The 18794-nt window shown below is 40.3% G+C and overlaps 1 protein-coding gene across 1 annotated transcript in view; it reads left to right on the forward strand.

Moving 5' to 3' along the window:
- The window catches only part of STAB1 (stabilin 1), a 145403-nt gene extending 131841 nt beyond the window's left edge, over positions 1-13562 (forward strand). The window contains exons 57-66 of the mRNA XM_018562472.1: positions 153-297; positions 934-1067; positions 2674-2839; positions 3233-3339; positions 7056-7175; positions 9042-9191; positions 9572-9676; positions 9936-10073; positions 11086-11187; positions 13509-13562. Coding sequence (XP_018417974.1) covers positions 153-297; positions 934-1067; positions 2674-2839; positions 3233-3339; positions 7056-7175; positions 9042-9191; positions 9572-9676; positions 9936-10073; positions 11086-11187; positions 13509-13562 — 1221 coding nt within the window. The remainder of the gene's footprint in view (positions 1-152; positions 298-933; positions 1068-2673; positions 2840-3232; positions 3340-7055; positions 7176-9041; positions 9192-9571; positions 9677-9935; positions 10074-11085; positions 11188-13508) is intronic.
- Positions 13563-18794: the final 5232 nt, after the last annotated feature.

The following is an 18794-nucleotide window of genomic DNA, read 5'->3' on the forward strand; positions in this document are numbered from 1 at the left end:
CTTCCCCCCCCCCCCCCCCCCCCCCCCCCCCTCCCCAACCCTTGTGGCTCCCACTGGCAGTATTTTATTTATTTATTTACGTATTTATTAATTTCATGATTTAATGTTCCATAATGAGTTCTTCTGTCAGACCTAACTTATCCTTTTTTCAGAACACGCGGAGATGTGAATGTCACGATGGTTATGTGGGCAATGGTGTGCAATGCCTTGAAAAATACATTCCACCTGTTGACCGATGCCTACAAGAAAATGGAGGCTGTGACCCACTGGCAACCTGCACTGATCTCCATTATGAAGGTACACGGAATGTGGAATTTGTGTAATGCAAACTCACCACTGAATGTGGCTTTTCGGTTATAAACGTGTTGTTACTAACAATTCATTCAATGACAAAAATTCTTTATTATTTATAAGGGAACACTACAGACCAACATGAAAATATGCCATTTCATCTGACGGAAGGGGTACCATCTAACTTGCTGGGTGGTTCTAATTTTGATCCTGGCATTCATTTTTTGTAGATGGATGGCCCCCAATACCTAAATCATCCAATTAGTGGCATTCTTTTATCCCGAATTCCCTTGAATATGACCCTGTTAAACAATTGTCCCCCACTTTGATGTACCTTCACCTCTCTGAGCTCCCAGTGGACCTACCCAACCACACCCTGAAAGGAAATCTGTAGGGCGAGAATACGCAGACTGACACTGAAAACGTCTTCTTTGGAAAATACTAGTTACCTGGCTGTCATTCTGTTCCAAAGGCTTTAAAGGCTAAGTTTACTTTTAAAACCCATTGTAACATATTACAAATGCATGGCTTTTTTGGTACATCTGTATGCAGTGGAACTACGATTTGTATGAACTTGGTGCAAGCTTTAAATAGGCCACTAGTAAGCATTGTGTTACAGCTATGGTTATTTCTTTTTTTCAGAGAAAACAGCTGGAGTTTTTCATTTGCAGTCCCCAAAAGGCAAATATCAATTAACATATGAAGAAGCAGTAAGTCTATGCAGTTCAGAGGGGGCAAGCATCGCCACTTTCCAACAGCTGTCGGCTGCCCAACAGGTACAGAATTCTTCATCACCAACAGTATTTCTTATATGCTCTACTTGGTCTATTCTCAAAAAAACAGGGGCAAACTGAAGATCATAGTGAAGACATGATTGTTAGATTTGTGTGAATTCAAGTGAATATTGACATTTTAAGTTGAAATAATGAAGAAGAATTATTGTGATATAAAAAAAAATATTAAAGATATGCTTGTCGTTAGGAATAATCCAACATATGTATTGTCAACATTTTAAGACATTAGGCATGTTTCATGGACTAGTTAAAGGGATCAGCTCTACACACCACTGATCTGACCAGTTAGACACTAGTGAGATGAATTAACTGTCGGTCTGTTCTATCTGTCAGAGACTCAAGTGGCAAGATATATTCAGTCATTTTTCATAAAGTTACTAACATTAACAATTCAAAATTCACATTATATAAAAAAAATACTTAAGTATTCCATGAAAACTGTAAGTTGTTGCGAAGATCAGTAGGTCCAAAGATATAGGCAGCTGATATTATATGCAGTTCTTGACCACTTCTCCCTTCCCCTTAAGTATCTCTATTGGTTCTTTTAATGAAATAGGCAGCCTCAGTGACCTGTAAGGTTGCAGTGAGATAGAACAGGCTGGCCCATGTGCAACTGTTCCAGAAAAAGGCCGGATTTTGCATTTAACTTTCTATAGTTATGTTTTCAGATCTACTTGTCAATTTGATAATAATGTAACCATTGCTTATGAATCTTTACACAGTATGCCTAGCTTGTATTGTCCAGATTTGTGATGCGTTTGTTATAAAGAAGTTAGAAAAAATATTACTCTCATATGGATTCTTTAGTTGTTTTTTTTATACAGGAGAATCCATCACACCACTATTTGTTGTGTTAGATGGAAATGAGAATTTTTGTCTGGATATCTTCCCACTTTTGTTGGGATAATGCATCCCCCCACATGCCTTTGGGTGTTTTGGAGGATTTTTTAACCTAATGGAGCAAATTGGATCATGCTGTACTACTTTTTCTGTTCTCCTCTTGATCAGCTGCGGCTTTAGGGTTCTGAGAATGCAACTTTTTTTGTAGTTAATAGAGAACTTTGGTCAAGTGTTTTCCCCCATAGTTCTCTTAAGGGTCACTGGAGGACATATACTAGCGTCCTCCCGTGACCCACAGCTCAGTATAGCGCGAGCTACAGCTTGCGGTATACTGAGACCGCTGCAGCCGAATCCCTACTTTACTGTCGAGATCCACCCAGCTGCGTCAGTGACAGCGGGATCTGCATATCTAGAGGCAGAGCCCGCCCCTCCCCCCTCCATTCCTCCAGTCAACACTGGAGGATCGGAGCAGGGAGGGGGGAGACGTGATTGACAGTTACTGCTCTCTGCAGGGAGATGATCGAGAAGTGAGCGAGCGCCGGTATGTGTTCGCTCACTTCCCGATCTATTGAGGCGACGTGTGACAGTTTCATTGTCACATGTCGGCTCGAACTATGAGGATGAGTGATTTTCACTCACCTCATAATTCTTCTTTAAACTTAAACATGTACTGTAACTTTGGAACTATTCTTTTCACAGCATTAATGTGAAGTTCTTTTTCATCTCTTCATGTTTGACTGTACTATAGGTGGGCTATCACCGCTGCCTGGTTGGATGGCTGTTTAATAGAACTGCAGGGTATCCCACGGTGTATCCCAGTGTAAGCTGTGGGTCAAATCATGTTGGAATCGTAGACTACAAACAGAGAACAAACCTGAGTGAGACATGGGATGTCTACTGTTACCGCTTTAAAGGTTTGTATACCTATAGCATAGGAGCTCACTTTCCAGTTCAGTTGTGTTCTCATAGATTATTCACTTCTCCTGCCTTCTCCAAACTCTTCACCCTTTAGTGAATAACCCTGATACATTTTTTATTACTCAGTAAGTATATTCTGCACCTTTAAAGTACACCTATCATTGTTCTAACTCAAGAATGTAAGTCTATCCAAAAATGTTTGCAATTTACCAGTTCTCAGATGTGGTGAAGCCGGTTTAAATTATATCACATGTCAGCTATGGAACTTCTGGCATAGACTATTTTATCAAACATATTAGTCACAGCTTTATATCAAAATGTGCTTGATAGGTTGTACAATTCCGTTAAGACGATCTCATTATTCCTATAAATGTAATGTTGTTTTCTAGATGCAGATTGCGATTGTCCTGATGGATATGTAGGTGATGGCAGCTTCTGCAATGGAAACCTGCTGGAAGTTTTGCAGGCATATTCTAAAACATCCACATTCTACTCAGTGAGTTTTCTTTCTGTTATGTAGTTGTATCTGAAGACATTAATTGTTATTATTAATATCCAGTACTGTGCTTAAATCTGGTGCCAACAACAGAACGGTCTGATATAAATGATTTATAGAGAATAGTGTAATCCTTATTAGGTTACAGATTGTGAAGTTGCAGTTTAGTTGCTGAGGAGTTTGTCATCATGTGTCTACCTCCAGTTTCAGAGTCAGTGTGCAATCGCTCTCCAGAATGTTATAGATAATGACAGTATAAATAAATAAGTGTCAATGCTACCTGCAAGAGCCTGTAAACTGGGGAATAGGTAGTGGGTACAATGCTCCCTGGAGTACAGTGCTCAAATTAAACCAAAATGTCCAGAACAAAAACCCATACTTGTCCCCGCACTAACTACACACAAACACACTAATAAATATCAACCCGCACAAACCTTCTGTTTGTCAGGTTACCAAAATGCTGCTCCAGCAGACACAGACTGTCTGCTCCCCAGGTTCCAGAGACATGTCTGTTTGCCTCATGAGCACTAAATTGCCTTAAGGACAAGGTGTAAAACCTGGGGCTGAGTAGAGGTCCCAGAAGGTGTAGGACAGGAATCTTGGTGATGCAAAAACCCCAGACAGGACTGGCTCTCTACATGACAACCTGCTACAGGGCCCTTGTAGTGAGGTAGCGATAGAGGCATTTGTGTTGGGCACATCAAAGCATCTAAAATACTATACTGTACACTACACCCTTAAAATAAATTAATTTCACCCCTCAGATGCTGCCTTAAAAATAAATCAAACAAAAACCGAAATATAAGGAAGTGCTTAAAGAATCAAAAACATTAGTGCAAAACAGTCAAATAACATTGATAAAAAAAAGTGCATATACAGCATATGTAAAGTCCATCTAAAGTTATTTCTTAATTGTACAGTACAGGACATGGGGTCCTAATCCTAGACTCTTGGTTATATGTAGATAGCTTCAGGTGAATTGACACTGGCAAACAGATCTGTGGGAGAGGTGAAGGACTACCTCTCGCTACTGAAAGTTGGATTCTGGCAAATTCTACTGTCTGAAGAGAACTCTCACCTCAACCTAGCTGCACCTAAGCCACTGAGGCTGTGATTTTGCAGCTTCTGGATAAGTGTCCCTTGGCAATCCTCAAGGACCATCACGTGGAAGATACAGGGCCAGCCTGTAATGTTGCTTTAGCACTGTACTCTGAGGTCAGCACTCACCTTTGGTACCACAGTGCAAAGAGGTGCAGTTAGCCACAGGGTTCTCTACAGGTCCATGGTCCACCCATCTGATGGAGTCATGTCCCTGAAGACCCCCTCCATGGAAGAGTTATGCCCTCCCAGAGTATGTGCCTACAGATCTCCCGTGTGCGGGATCTTCAAGACACGTAGGGGGGCTCAGACGGCCATTATACCCACACCCCCATGGGTTTCCTGGACCCCTGCCTTTGGGCAAATAGGGGTGGGCAGTGTGATTCCTGACCCAGGCACAGTGTGCCTCACAGTGAATGCAACACTTTAAACGGTGTGATGCGGACATGGAGCTCCGTATAACACTTTTCCTATTGATGAATGGGTTCCGTTGCAGCAGTCATGCAGCAGTTTCCCATCAGGCTATTAACGCCATTTAGAGCAAATACTCTTGCAATGGTTCAGTGAGGCTCTTCTGGTCTACCCCGTGGTACAGGAGATTTTGTACAAAAACTGTCCGCGTCCAGTTTACATCCCTCCTATGACGTTTGCTCTGCAATACCCAGTTAAGGAAGCTTACCACAAAAAGGTGAAAGGTTTCAGTGGTGGACCTGGCTACTTCTTGCTTTAGAAGTCCCTGAGAGTCCCTGTTAAGGATGATTGGTCTTTAAAAAAAAGACCCTGTGCTAAAAAACTTGGATGGCCTACTTAAGGCTTCCTTTACTCTGGCAATGTAACCGGCTGTGGTTTTTTGATAACCATTTGCCAGACCTTTGCAGTTTAAACCAAACTTTTGTACAGGAAGCAGCCCATGTTGCTCCCCCGATTTGTTCCCCAGTATCTCCGTGAGATCTTTTTCTGGTCTTGTCAGCTCTGCAGAGGCCTCCTTTCAAGCCCATAAGGGATATTACCTTGACAGACCTTACTTGTACGGTGACCTTACTCATGGTCATCACGTCTTCGAGACAGGTTTCGGAACAGGTGGCCCTCTCCTGTAAAGACTCTCATCTAATTCTTCATAGAGATAAGGTTATGTTGAGTTGAGACCTCAGACCTCATTTCTGGATACCACATAAATTCTCATGAACAAGTATCCAGTATGTGCGCCCAAAGGAACAAGCAGAAGCCTACAATAGTGAAATACTCATGCTGCAGGGTTTCAATGCTATGCTTCTCATTACTCCTACTACATTCTTTGTCATGCACAGAAATAAATAAAGAGTGGAATGTGCTTGTACTGGGCTAAGCAGACAGTAGAACAAGGAATCGAGAACAGAGATCTCTTTGTAGGAGCCAATCAGAGATTTAACTGATATTCACCCAAAGCTGAAACAGCAGCTAGTAGTGAAGTTGATATTCCACCAACCCTGGTAGCCTTAATGGAGGAAACAATTTATACAATATATTAAAATATTATAAAATATAGACAATAAATTATTTTCTTTTAGCCTGGGTGGTAAGAAAACCTTACATAGCAGTTTTGACCAGAGAAATGTGAAATGGGAAGAATGATGTTAAAGCAAACCTGTCACTTGAGCAAAGTAAATTAAGTTATATGAAGACCTAAAGGCACACGCCTAAAGGTGTCAATACATACTTGTTTTAGTTTCTTGAATACCCTGGACCCCTCAACCCCAGGGAGCTCAGTATGCAATGACAACCTCTTGTTTACAACTCCTAGCTCTTCCACACACTTGTACCTCTCTGATTAGTAGAGGGCCTGCAGAGGCACAACTTTGAGCTGGAATGTTGATATTTGCATACAGAGTGCTTGGGGGATTGAGGGCTTCTGGGTATCTGTAGCAGATTAAACTATAAAAATGCAGACACCTCTTTACTTGCTTTGAAATGACCTCTCACTTAAATTATATCAGAAGATAGTTGTACAAAAGAAAATATTTCATAGAAATATGAGGATTACCACTGCTGATTTCCTACTGAAAATGCTTTTTGCCTGTCTGTTGTGCCAACCATCTATGCTTAGTGCTTTCTGAGTCACTTGCCCAGAACAAGCATGCAGATCAACAAAGTCAGAGAAATGTCAGAATTCCTAATCAGCTTACTTGTTCTGTGTTAGTGACTTTGTTCAGAGTATTGAAGCTAGGGGCCAGAATGACAGCTAGGCTACTAGCTTTTGGATAATGAGGAGTCAGTAATGGCAGCATTCATGTTTCGTCTGGTAAATAATTCATTTAAGCCATGCATATTTACCATTCCTTTGCTGTAAATGGGGAATGAGAGTCCGTAAATTCACAAAAGTTTTGAAGCAGCTATGTGTGTCATAGACATGAGGAAACTACTGATGGAATAATGTTTCTAGGTGTAGGTATCTTTCTCAGTTGTTTCGATAATTTTCACCACTTTGTATTTATATTGTATTTGCATATAACCTGAATCTGAAATCTCAGGTACTGTTAAAACCTTTCACTGGCTATTGAGCGTTAACAAACACGTAAGATACCATAAAGTGTATACATTGTACTCATAACAAGTATGTTTAAAACATTGTGTTTCACCAGATGATTCTAGATTATAGTAATTCCAGTTCTCAAGGTGCTGAATTTTTGGATATGCTGGTAAATAGAACTTCCTATCGAACATTATTTGTTCCAGAAGATAGCAGCTTTGACAACAATGTAGTAAGTAAAATGAGTAATATATTATAAACAGCATTCTGGTTTATTGAATTAAACTGCAAAGTGCAACCATTTTGCCTTTTACACTACTTTGTTGGGTCTGCACTATCACTACTGTGAGGGGAGAAGCATTAAAGTGAGCCTATCATAGTAGAAATATGAATGATGTAATTGCCAAGTTTTCTTTCTTTACAAGTTACTAGGTTGTTATCTGTCATACTTATCCTCGGTACTCAATGACCTAGAACAAATATGTGAGTTCTGACTTTCCTAGCTTCATACTTGCACTATTGCTATGCTAGTGTGATAGTGAAGCACCGATAAACCTGACAGCTAGAGAACTAGCAACATCTAAAAGAAGTCACAGTGGCTGTGCTTGTGTATCTATTATGCCCAGTTCACTTTAAAAGGTTCACAAGTATCAAATCGTGCATTTTTATCAATTTTCACATTACCCCAATCCCTCTTCCATATGTGGACCTGTACTCTTATATATTAGTATGAGGCATCCCCTGACCTCCTGTGAATGTGAATCTGTTCTCTTATATTTTAGTACGCGATATCAATTCACCTCCTCTGTCTGTCCTCTTATATTTTAGTATGAGATATCACTTCACCTCCTCTGTCTGTTCTCTTATATTTTAGTATGAGATATCACTTCACCTCCTCTGTCTGTTCTCTTATATTTTAGTATGAGATATCACTTCACCTCCTCTGTCTGTTCTCTTATATTTTACTATGAGATATCACTTCACCTCCTCTGTCTGTCCTCTTATATTTTACTATGAGATATCACTTCACCTCCTCTGTCTGTCCTCTTATATTTTAGTATGAGATATCACTTCACCTCCTCTGTCTGTTCTCTTATATTTTAGTATGAGATATCACTTCACCTCCTCTGTCTGTTCTCTTATATTTTAGTATGAGATATCACTTCACCTCCTCTGTCTGTTCTCTTATATTTTAGTATGAGATATCACTTCACCTCCTCTGTCTGTTCTTCTATATCTTAGATTGAGGTAGAACTTCACCTTTGTATGGGTAAATCTGCTCTTTTAAATTTGTATACAGCATCAATTCACCTTATATGTGAATGAATCTGTTCTCCTATATTTTAGTATGAGATATCCCTTCACCTTTATATAGGCAAATCTGATCTTTTATATTTTAGAGATATCACTTTACTTCTCTTATATCTTCGCATGAGGTATTACTTTGCCTCCTCTATAGATATGTGTCTCTTATAGCTTAGTATAAGGTATCCCTTCAGCCCCTTTATAGTTTAATCTCGTATCTTAGTATGAGGTATCGCTTAGATAAATCTATTTTTTTTTAGATCCTAGTATAAGGTATCACTTGACTTCCTCTATGGGTAATTCTGTTCTCTTATAACTTAGCACAAGGTATACTTCCACGTCCTCTTATATCTTAGTATAAGGTATACCTTCACCTCCTCTATAGTTACATTTCTTATATCTTAGTATGAGGTATCTCTTAACCTTCTCTATGGGTAAAACTTTTCTCATATCTTAGTATGAGGTATCACTTCACCTCCTCAATGGGTAAATGTATTCTTTTATGTCTTGATATAAGGTACTAGTTTGCCCCCTTATGGGTAATATATTTATTTTTACTTGGTATAACGTATAATTTCCTGCATGTGTAAATCCATTCTCTAATGTCTTGATATGAAGCAACAGTTTGCCTCCCCTACTCGTTAATCGGTTCTCTTAAGTCTTGTTATAAGATATCATTTTACGCCCATGTGTGAACCTGTTCTCTTTTATGTTGGTATGAAGTGTCCTTTCACGTCTGTGTTGAATCTGACCTTTTATATCTTCCTATTAAATGACCCTACTTTTTTCACAGACACTAACATGGCGGGATTTAGAACATCACATCTCTAAACTAGACATTTTAGTTCCATACTCAAATCTGACAAATGGTACCACATTGCTGTCCAACACAGGATACAATCTTTCTATCTCAGAGTTCCTCGGTAATTGCTCTCAGCCTCCAGTAAGTAGATATTCATTATTTTTAATAACTGTTTGAGTGTGTGTAACAACTGCATTGTTTGTTTTTGGGGGATTACTAGTGGCTGATACCAAGTCAAATTCAGCTACTTATGCTAGATGTATTTATAAAATATACATTAAATGATCATTGAATTTAATGAATATATAATTCAATTGATTTGTGTTTTTATATCTGCTTGGAGATCTGTTTTTATACCAGAAAAAAATAAAATAATATTAATTCTTGCACTAAGGATTATGATATTCTTTTCTGCACTGGCTCTAAGATGTGGAGCTATCTAATGTCTACAGTATAGTCACCATGCCATTAATCTCCCCCCAATCATATGACACTTTGTTAATCTTTTTATATCTCTACAGTGCCCTAAAGTTGTAAACAACAAAATTATTATACTGTGGGATATCCCTGCCTTTAATGGAATCATACATATTATTGATGGACCATTAATTGCACCACTTATACAGGTAAATAAACCCTATTTTATGTATATGACAGATGAAACCCTGATATGTTATTTGGGCTTGGAGCAATACTGTATTTCTTATATATAACTTGCATATAACAGACATGTAATTGTTGTAAACACATGAAAAGCCTCAAACAGTATGCATACTGTTATGTTATGTAGTGTCTACAGTGACCGGCACAGGTGTTGTGTTCTTTGATTATACAGGATGTCTTCACAAACAAGAGTTAATTTACCTATGTGATTTGTACTTTTAGGAGATTACAGACAGCCACATATCACATCCTGTAACTGCAGGGCTGGTCACTGTAATGGTGATTGCACTGATCGCTGCTTCTGTTGGTTACCTGTACTACAGAAAACAGAATGACGGTTTTCACTTCACACATTTCAAGGTTGGTTAACATTTACTAAACTATGTTCCTAATGTTTAACCTTCAGGAGAGTACCTACTCTCCTAATGGGCACTAGGATGACATGTGATGTCATCAAGCTGGCCATGATCCGAAGTAACCTTTTGTAAGTTATTCATGTGCATGGGAAAGAGGCTGTAGAGGCCTCGACAAACAAATCAAGCAGATGTGGTGGCCCCAGGAATCAGTGCTAGGGGCCAATGCAGGATTAGGGACATCAACAAGGATGTACATACAAATTAACACAAGAAATGAATAAAAGAATTGTAATGTATTTAAAAGCACTTTATTTAGAGGGTCAGGCGTATAGTTAAGTTAAAGCAAATACATTTGTGGGGTATAGCCCCTCCATCAGCTCAGAAACGTGCAGACTTTAAAATCAGATAACTACAATATGCAACACTATCCAATGTGCAACAATGTGACACAAGAAACACAAGCTTATATGTAAAGTGTTGTATCCACATAAAACACCTATCATTAAACAAATGGAAGAAGATTCAGTGGTGAGAGTCACACATGAGTAAAATAAGAAATGGCAGTACAAAGAGTCTAATGCATGGCTCTGTGCCTAGTGCTGCACGAACTGCGAAGGTATTATAGAGTAGTTTAAAATGGTTTAAATGTTTGGGATCCTGTGTTTATATTTGTTATTATATGGATTTATTTGAGTACATTTTCATATACATCGCATAATGCATCATAAGGGCTTTAGGACTTTCTTTGCTTTGTTGTCAGTTTGAAATACGTCGATTTGGGGTCACTTATAAGCACTGGAGCATAGATTAGGGGATTTTAATTTCTTGTACAGTTTAGGGACTAAAAGAATATGACTGCTTGCAAAAAAAACACACCAAAGTTATCACTTTACATCTATGCATCACATTAGCTTTACAATTTGTATAGGTAATTATATAATTTCCACAGAAATGTACCATAATTCCTGGCTTTATTTAAAAAAAAAAGCTTACCTGGCTGTCTCATTTGTTCACAGGGGGAAGATGATGATCTAGATATGCAGAATGTTGTAAATCCTCCTCTAGTAACCTTTCCAAATCCAGTTTATGGAGCTAATTGTTACTTTGACCAATTTGAGGTAATAAAATATAAACATTGTCATAGTTGCTGACTTTTAATGTTAAACTTAACTGTAAAACGTGATATTTATCTATAAAGTGGAAGTAAACCCACCAATTAAACAGTTTGTCTAAACAACTCTTGCACTGAAAACCACACACCACAAATCTCACTGGAAAACACTGTATTGCAGCTTGCACAGTCCTGTTTCCGGGTCCGCCCTCTAATGCATTTCACCCTAGCATGGGCTTAATCATAGAGGATAAATCTCTGTGGTTAAGCCCTTGATAAGGTAAAATGCATTAGAGGCTGAAGGCGGGACTGTGCAAGCTGCAATAAAGTGTTGTCCAGCCTGATTTGTGGTCTGCAGACAGATCTTTTCAGTGCAGCTGATGGACACCAATTTACCACTTCTGTCTGTCTGGTCGTGAAGGAGTCAGGTGCTACAGCTCTATGGTTGTGTTTCCCCAGACAGTTACATTCAAGGCATGTCTCAGGTGATAAGTGCCACATTACCAGTGTGCTAATGTCAGCTCTCAACTGAACTTTCAAACCTTCAAAGGCTGGTATCATAGCTGGTCACATGTGTAGCACCATAGCAACTGCAGATCTAAATAGAAGCTAAGATGGCACCCTCCTCGCCTGTAAAGCGTAGGAGGTTTTAGTTCCACTTCATATAAGTAAAAACATCAAAGATGACTTCTGAATGGCTGCTGTGGCTAACTGCACTTATTCAATTGCTCCCAGTTTTATACGTGTTTTCTAGTTTTCCATATTTCAGCAAAAAGCTATATGTGGAAAATACTAAAGGTATTAAGCATTCCCGTTTACAGAACACGTTACTGTCAATGTTTTAGGAGCCAGTAGTTATGCTAACCATGTACTTGGTAATCTTTGAAGCTTTCCAACAGGTTTTAATGTAAAGCAATCCATAGCAACCCACCTCCTTTGCTCAAAATAGTTTCAAGAAAATTATAGACTAGAGCTGCAGCTAACGATTATTTTAAAAATCGATTAGTTAGCCGATTATTAAGTTCGATTAATCGGTTAATCGGATAAACTATAAAATAAAGTTTAAAAAATGGCTCCAGTGATAGGACTACTAGTTTGTATTGAGGTTGTAGTCCATCACAGGAGCAAGCTTGGAGCGGTGGAAGTAAAAAAGCTAGTGTGGTGTGCAATATAGTGAAATGGAAAGTGTAAAATTATACAGCAATACATGCAGAATGGCAACGGCTATAGAGGAATACAACAAATCCCAGCAATAGTACATAATAGTTGGTGGTATTCTGCATTGCGCTGTATAATGTATTATTGCTGGGACTTGTAGTCCTCTATACAGCGCAATGCAGAATATCACCAGCTATAGAGGAGTACAACAAATCCCAGCAATACATTATACATACAGCGTACAATGTATTGCTGGGATTTGTATTCCTCTATAGCTGATGGTACAGGTTCATGCTCTGTATAATATACAGTACAGCAGAATGTACCATCAGCTATAGAGGACGACAAATCCCAGCAATACATTTATAGAGCACCATGTGGGGGGGGGGTGTAGGCTTACCTGAGCAGTCTTCCAGCAACGTGCTTCTGCGATCGGACCTGTCTATCAGCAGCTGTCATCCCCCACACCTGCTCCTCCTTACTACTTCTCCCCGTGTCCCTGTGCCGATCATGGATGTGGATGGGCAGGAAATGTGAGGCGGGGAGGAGGTGCGGCGTGTGGAGCGTGGATGCGAGCGGGTCTGGCAGTGGCGAGCGTGAGGTGGGGAGAAGGTGCGGCGCACAGCGTGTGGAGCTGTAAACAGGGCCAGCTGATCGGAAGCCGATTAATCGATTATTGGAAAAGTTGACAACTTTTTCAATAATCGATTATAATCGATTATGTCGATTAGTTGTTGCAGCCCTATTATAGACAGGGGTTGGAATCAAACTGAAATGCTCTTTGATTGGCATTGAGGTGGTTTGGATAAAGGTTTATTACAGTTTCAGTTGTTGGGTTGCTTGAAACTGGGAAACAATTGATAAAGTTGGTGGCAAACTTCTGTGATTGAAAGCTCCAAAAATTGCTTTGTGTATGGTCAGCATTACAGTTGGTCAGTGCTAGAATGTATCTCTGCAATTAAGTTTACAGCTGAAAATTTTAAATGCAGCATCCACGATGGGTGAGAGGAGCAATCTTTGCTGTTCGTAATGTCTGTTGTACTATAGATTCCGTAAGAAAGGTCTTGGTGCAATTATTTCCAGTCTGATGTACATATTGTACACTAACAAGTATTTATAGTCTTGTGTTGCCTGGACTTTAGTAATTTCCATTTGCTCTTTTCTTCGTAGGAGCCGTATAATGATGGAGATGAGGCTTCAGATATCTCTAAAATTCTGCACTAGTCTGGGACTACAAGCCTAAAGCTGTTTACAATTAACTGGGGCATTGGACGGCTGGACCATGCCTAGGGCCTTAAAAAGACCTGTGAAAGACCACTAAGATATATTCATGCACATTTAATTTTGTAAATTTAGAATATGTGTATTTATATATCATTTGAAGTTTAGGCCACACATAACATATTTCAGAGATGGTGGAAACGAACAGGATGAATCACACCCTAGATTCATGTACTGCTCCAGGACCCTGACAGTTACATTTCCGAGTTTATGACTATGTCCGCCTCCAATCAACAATGGACTCATGTTACCCACTGGATTCTCCAATTACCTATGAATTTTAAAGTAGAAACAGTACAACAGGAGGATTCGGAGCCCTCACTTGACTTTAAAAAACACAATGAGAAGTGCATGAGGCGAGGGAGTCAGGGCACCACATTAATGGAATCTTCTGGAGACATAGGAAGTAAGTGGATGATTCAGCCTCACAGCATCCACCAAAAAACTAAACAATTTTGTGTGTTTACTCTTTAATTAAAAATCCCTATGTGATATGTGATTAATTTTAAAAAATCTAGAACACCCTAAATTACAATATCAAATGCAGAGTTGCCACATTTCCTAGATTCCAGTCATTTATTACTGATTACATGCACATATATTTATGTACTAAAATATCTGATTTAATATGGTGATTTCCAAACATTTTCTATCCTCTGGGCTACATGTGGCTAGAACTTAACCAGTGTGGGCTGTTTCTTGCATCAGATCTTGGAATCCAGGTTCAATCCAATTTACACAATCCCGAATAAACGCTAAAATATCTTGGAGCTACTTTATTAAATGTGCTACTTTTCTTTCCATTTTGGAGGTGAGTTCCAGGAATCATGTTTACAAAAAGTGGAATAAATCAGAATGGTTATAGCCTTGTTGTTTGTATTAATTTACTTGTACTGTAAAGAAGATCACACTACAGAGGTCATGTCAGTAGGTAAGTGGAAAGTCAGAATAACCACATTCTTTGCTTGGAAGCATGTATGCAGTTGACATACATGCTTCCATATATACGCTCAAAGCGCTGCGGATTATCCCTCTGTTCACAGGTCATTTTATAGAGAGGAATGGATTGGTCAACTATATGTTTCCTGCATCTCAGGGAAGGAGCTTCAGCACCTCTCCACACTCCTGGTTGAGCACCAGAAATCCCTCTATACAGGACATTGTGTAAGGATTCAAATGAGGTAAGTATTGCGGCCTCAGTTGCCACGAATACATTCCCTTTATCAGGGCCCAACCAATCATGTACTACCACCAGCTGGGCCGCCAGATAGTACAAATGAAAATTGGGAAATGTGAGGCCCGCCATGGAGTGAGGAAGGTGCACCTCCACAGCCACTCTTGGACTACGTCCCAGTCATAGAAACGATGCCCATATAGAATTTTATGGGATATAGAATGGTGAGTTAGCAAGGATATACAAAGGTTTTGGTAAGACATTTTTAATAATATTAACTCTACCCATAAGATTAAATGGTAAATCCCACCATTGTTTCATTTTAAACTGGAGAGAGTTGATCACTGGAAGCAAATTATTAGCAATATAGGAAGATAGAGGGAGCTGAACCTGGGCACTGAAATATTTAAATTTGTTTACCACTTTCAATTGAGACTAGTGGTAAATATTTGCTGTCATGATTGGATCTAGAGGAAAAGGAATAGACTTTTCCCAATTAACTTTGAAACCAGAGTAGTGACCAAATTCCTCTAACAAACAATTGAAGTAGTTGAATGAGGGAGCGATTGGGATCAGGCAGATATATTAACGTGTCATCAGCATATAGCTATTTATACGCTCCTCTAGCTCACACACCAACAAGCCACGTAACAAGGTAGATGCTCTTATCAGGGGTGCCGGAGGTTCAATTGCAAGAGCAGAGAGGACCAGGGAAAACGGGCAACCCTGTCAAGTTCCCAGGAAATGTCAATGGAAGGAGAGATATCTTTGTAAACTCTGATCCTGGCCAGTGAAGAATTATATAAGAGCTTAATCCATTGTATCATGCAAGGGCCAAATCCAAAGAGATGTAAAACCTTCAATAAGGCCATTCCACACTGTCAAAAGCCTTGCGAGTATCAAGAGGGTCTTGTGCTTTAGTTGTGATGACTTGCTGCGAGCACCTAAACTTGTGTCTTGCATGGCACTGATGGCTATACAACTGCATAGAACACTTTGGCTATGTGGTTGGGATGCTAATGATACGACTGAGTATCTGTCTTGATTAACCTTAGAGCAGGGATGGCCAAACTGCGGCTCTCCAGCTGTGGTGGAACTACAAATCCCATGAGGCTTTGCAAGATTCTCACAGCCACAAACATGACTTCCGGAGATGCTTCATGGGATTTGTAGTTTCAACACAGCTGGAGGGCTGGAGTTTGGCCATCCCTGCCTTAGAGGGACGCTGTCTCTTTGCTGGTTGACCTTCAACCTGCTCTTAACACTATCACTAGCAACGCCACAGGTGAAAGGTACTCGTAGGATTTCAGAGCCTAACTCCCACTCAGCCCATAAGGCTCAAAGCCAGAGGTCACCTAACCCTTCTAAAAAGCCTTCTGCATAAAGGTACATCCCCACTTCTATAAGTGGAGGGCTGTTTGTACATCCAGATGGGTCTTTGGGTCGCTTGCCCCCCTGGCACTTTGGTGTGAAGGTCAACCCTTTTAGCCCACAGGCTAATCCCTTGTGTATGGCACCTCCTTCACCTGCCCCTCGCCTTTTTTGTGCTACTATACACAGAAGTGTATAGTAGCACAAAATCTTTCCAGGCCTTCTGGGGTGGACTTGGCTTTGCGAGTTGTACCGCACATGGATATACACTCCACTCACTTCATCAGGGAAATTCTAGATCCCGAGATACTGCAGAACCCCTCATGTTACTTGGTACCCCTCAGTTTTCCCCCCTCTCCAGGGGAATCCCCTGATCTACAAGGTCAACCAAGACCAATTGCTACTGCTCCCTTCCCTAATAAGAGCCTGACTAGTCAGTGTCACCTGCTATTTCTCACGAAACTGGTCCTTATGTCCACCCTAGTGCACCTTCCTGGCATCTCATTGTAGAACAGTCAAAAACCCTTCCTGAAGAGGATCCGCTTTTTAGAATACCTCTAAAGGCCTTACACCTGCAAGCTTCGACCAGATAGGGTTTCAAAAGTGTCTAGCGTTGACAACTATTAAGCAGCATCAGGCGGGGCTGTTCAGTTCAAACCCTTCTTAAAGAAATGTACATCTTATGGGTCATTGGACCTTTTCTTAGCTGTCGTGACTCCACATGTAGGACTGTCCCCATGCCAAAGGCTTAAGTCTGGTTCCTCAGAACAGTTGGTCCCCATATTGTCGAGAGATCCCACTGTGACTTGGCTTCCTAACCTGTTTGGGTGTTGTCCCTATGACAGGTCAAGTGACCTGGTCCCTACACTGGACAAGGCTGAGAGTACTACTATCTAACCCCCTTAGACATAATGCATTGCTATCTGGCTCTCATCAACCGAAGGAGAGGAGAGCCAGGCCTCTGTGGGCTAGTTACAAATCTGGCCCTGAGTATATACACAGGACATGAATGGGTACAGATACACAATTTGAATATGAGATAACAATGCAGCATGTCTGTCATGTAATTACTGTACTGGGACCACTTCTACACTCATTTCCAAGCAATGTGCAACTAGTTTAAGTGAGCTGGGGTGCTCAGCACACGAGTGGACACACACAAACACAAACTCACTATAGCACTCTTCCTTATTATAATATCTCCAGATAGAAAGAATATACAGCATGGTCAAATTTAGTCCACTCTCTTAAATATGTAACATATGTCATGAAAAAGAAAGGTTTTTTTTATTGAATAGTATGTGAATTGTGGCCATGGCATTCCACAGTCATTATTCATAATTTCCTCAATTATAAACAGCACTTTTTAAAGACACTTTCACAATCTGACAGTCCGTGGCCAATCATGGTCTCACTTTTACTCCCCTTGTAGGAGAATGCAGAGAAAATGCTGGTTGCCATGGAAAATGTAAGCATTATGTACTTAAGAAACAGTGTTCCCTCAGTAACTTTAAAAACAAAGCACCAAAAAAATAAAAATTTGCCTCAATAGTAATAGCTGCAACAAATCCACCCAAAAATTAGCAAGGTAAAAAAAGTTGTACCTGTATTACCAAATTAAATGTAAGTGCTTTCTCTGTTATGAACTGTATCTCTGAAAAAAAACCAGATCAAAAACCTTAACATTTTAAGAAGAACTATGAGGCGAGTGAAAAATCACTCAGCCTCATAGTTCGAGCCGACCTGTGACAATGAAACTGTCACACTTCGGCTCAATAGATCGGGAAGTGAGCGAACACATACTGTCGCTCGCTCACTTCTCCATCCTGTCCCTGCAGAAAGCCATGACTGTCACCTACGGCTCCCTGCAGGGATTCCCCCCCTCCCCTGTCCGATCCTCCAGCGCTGACTGGCAGAACGAACAGGGGAAGGGGCGGGTACAGCTGGCTATGCCTCTAGATAGGCAAAGCAAGCTGTCACTCACGCAGCTGGGTGGATCCAGACAGTAGTGTTGGGATCCGTCCCGACTGCAGCGGTCTCAGTATACTGCGAGGTGTAGCTGGCGGTATACTGAGCTTTGGGTGACGGGAGGACGCAAGTTTGTGTCCTCCCGTTACCCTTAGGAGAACTATGGGGAAAAGCCCTGACCCCATAGTTCTCCTTTAAAGCTATGAAAACTATACATGGTATAAAAATAAAGCAGTATAAAAAGGGTCATCTGTAGACGCAAAGACCTAAAAACTAACAGGATACCTAACCGATAGGTAAAATCCTTTTCTTGAAATCCATTAAGGGACACCGAATGTCCTAAACCTTCTGGTTATACTGCCACCTACAGCCAGATTGGACCCTGACAAAAAAAAGGAAAAACCTAAAGCACTGTAGACCAGCCCAGGGTATAACTCCTCCTACTGCCAGCATACCTTAGCAAAGCGTTACCCAGAGCATGATAATAAACACAGAGATGGAATCTTTGTCCCTCAATGGACTTACAGAAAAGGATTATATGGAGAGTACAAAAATCCTATTTTCTTTTTTGCCAATTAAAAACATCCAAAGACTGACAGGAAACTGGGTCAAGCCTGCATCTCAAAGACCCACATAAAGGACCTTGCTTCCAAAGCTGGCAT

This window comes from Nanorana parkeri, unplaced genomic scaffold, assembly GCF_000935625.1.
Source record: "Nanorana parkeri isolate BGI_ZX_2015 unplaced genomic scaffold, ASM93562v1 scaffold579, whole genome shotgun sequence".
Taxonomy (NCBI): Eukaryota; Metazoa; Chordata; class Amphibia; order Anura; family Dicroglossidae; genus Nanorana; species Nanorana parkeri.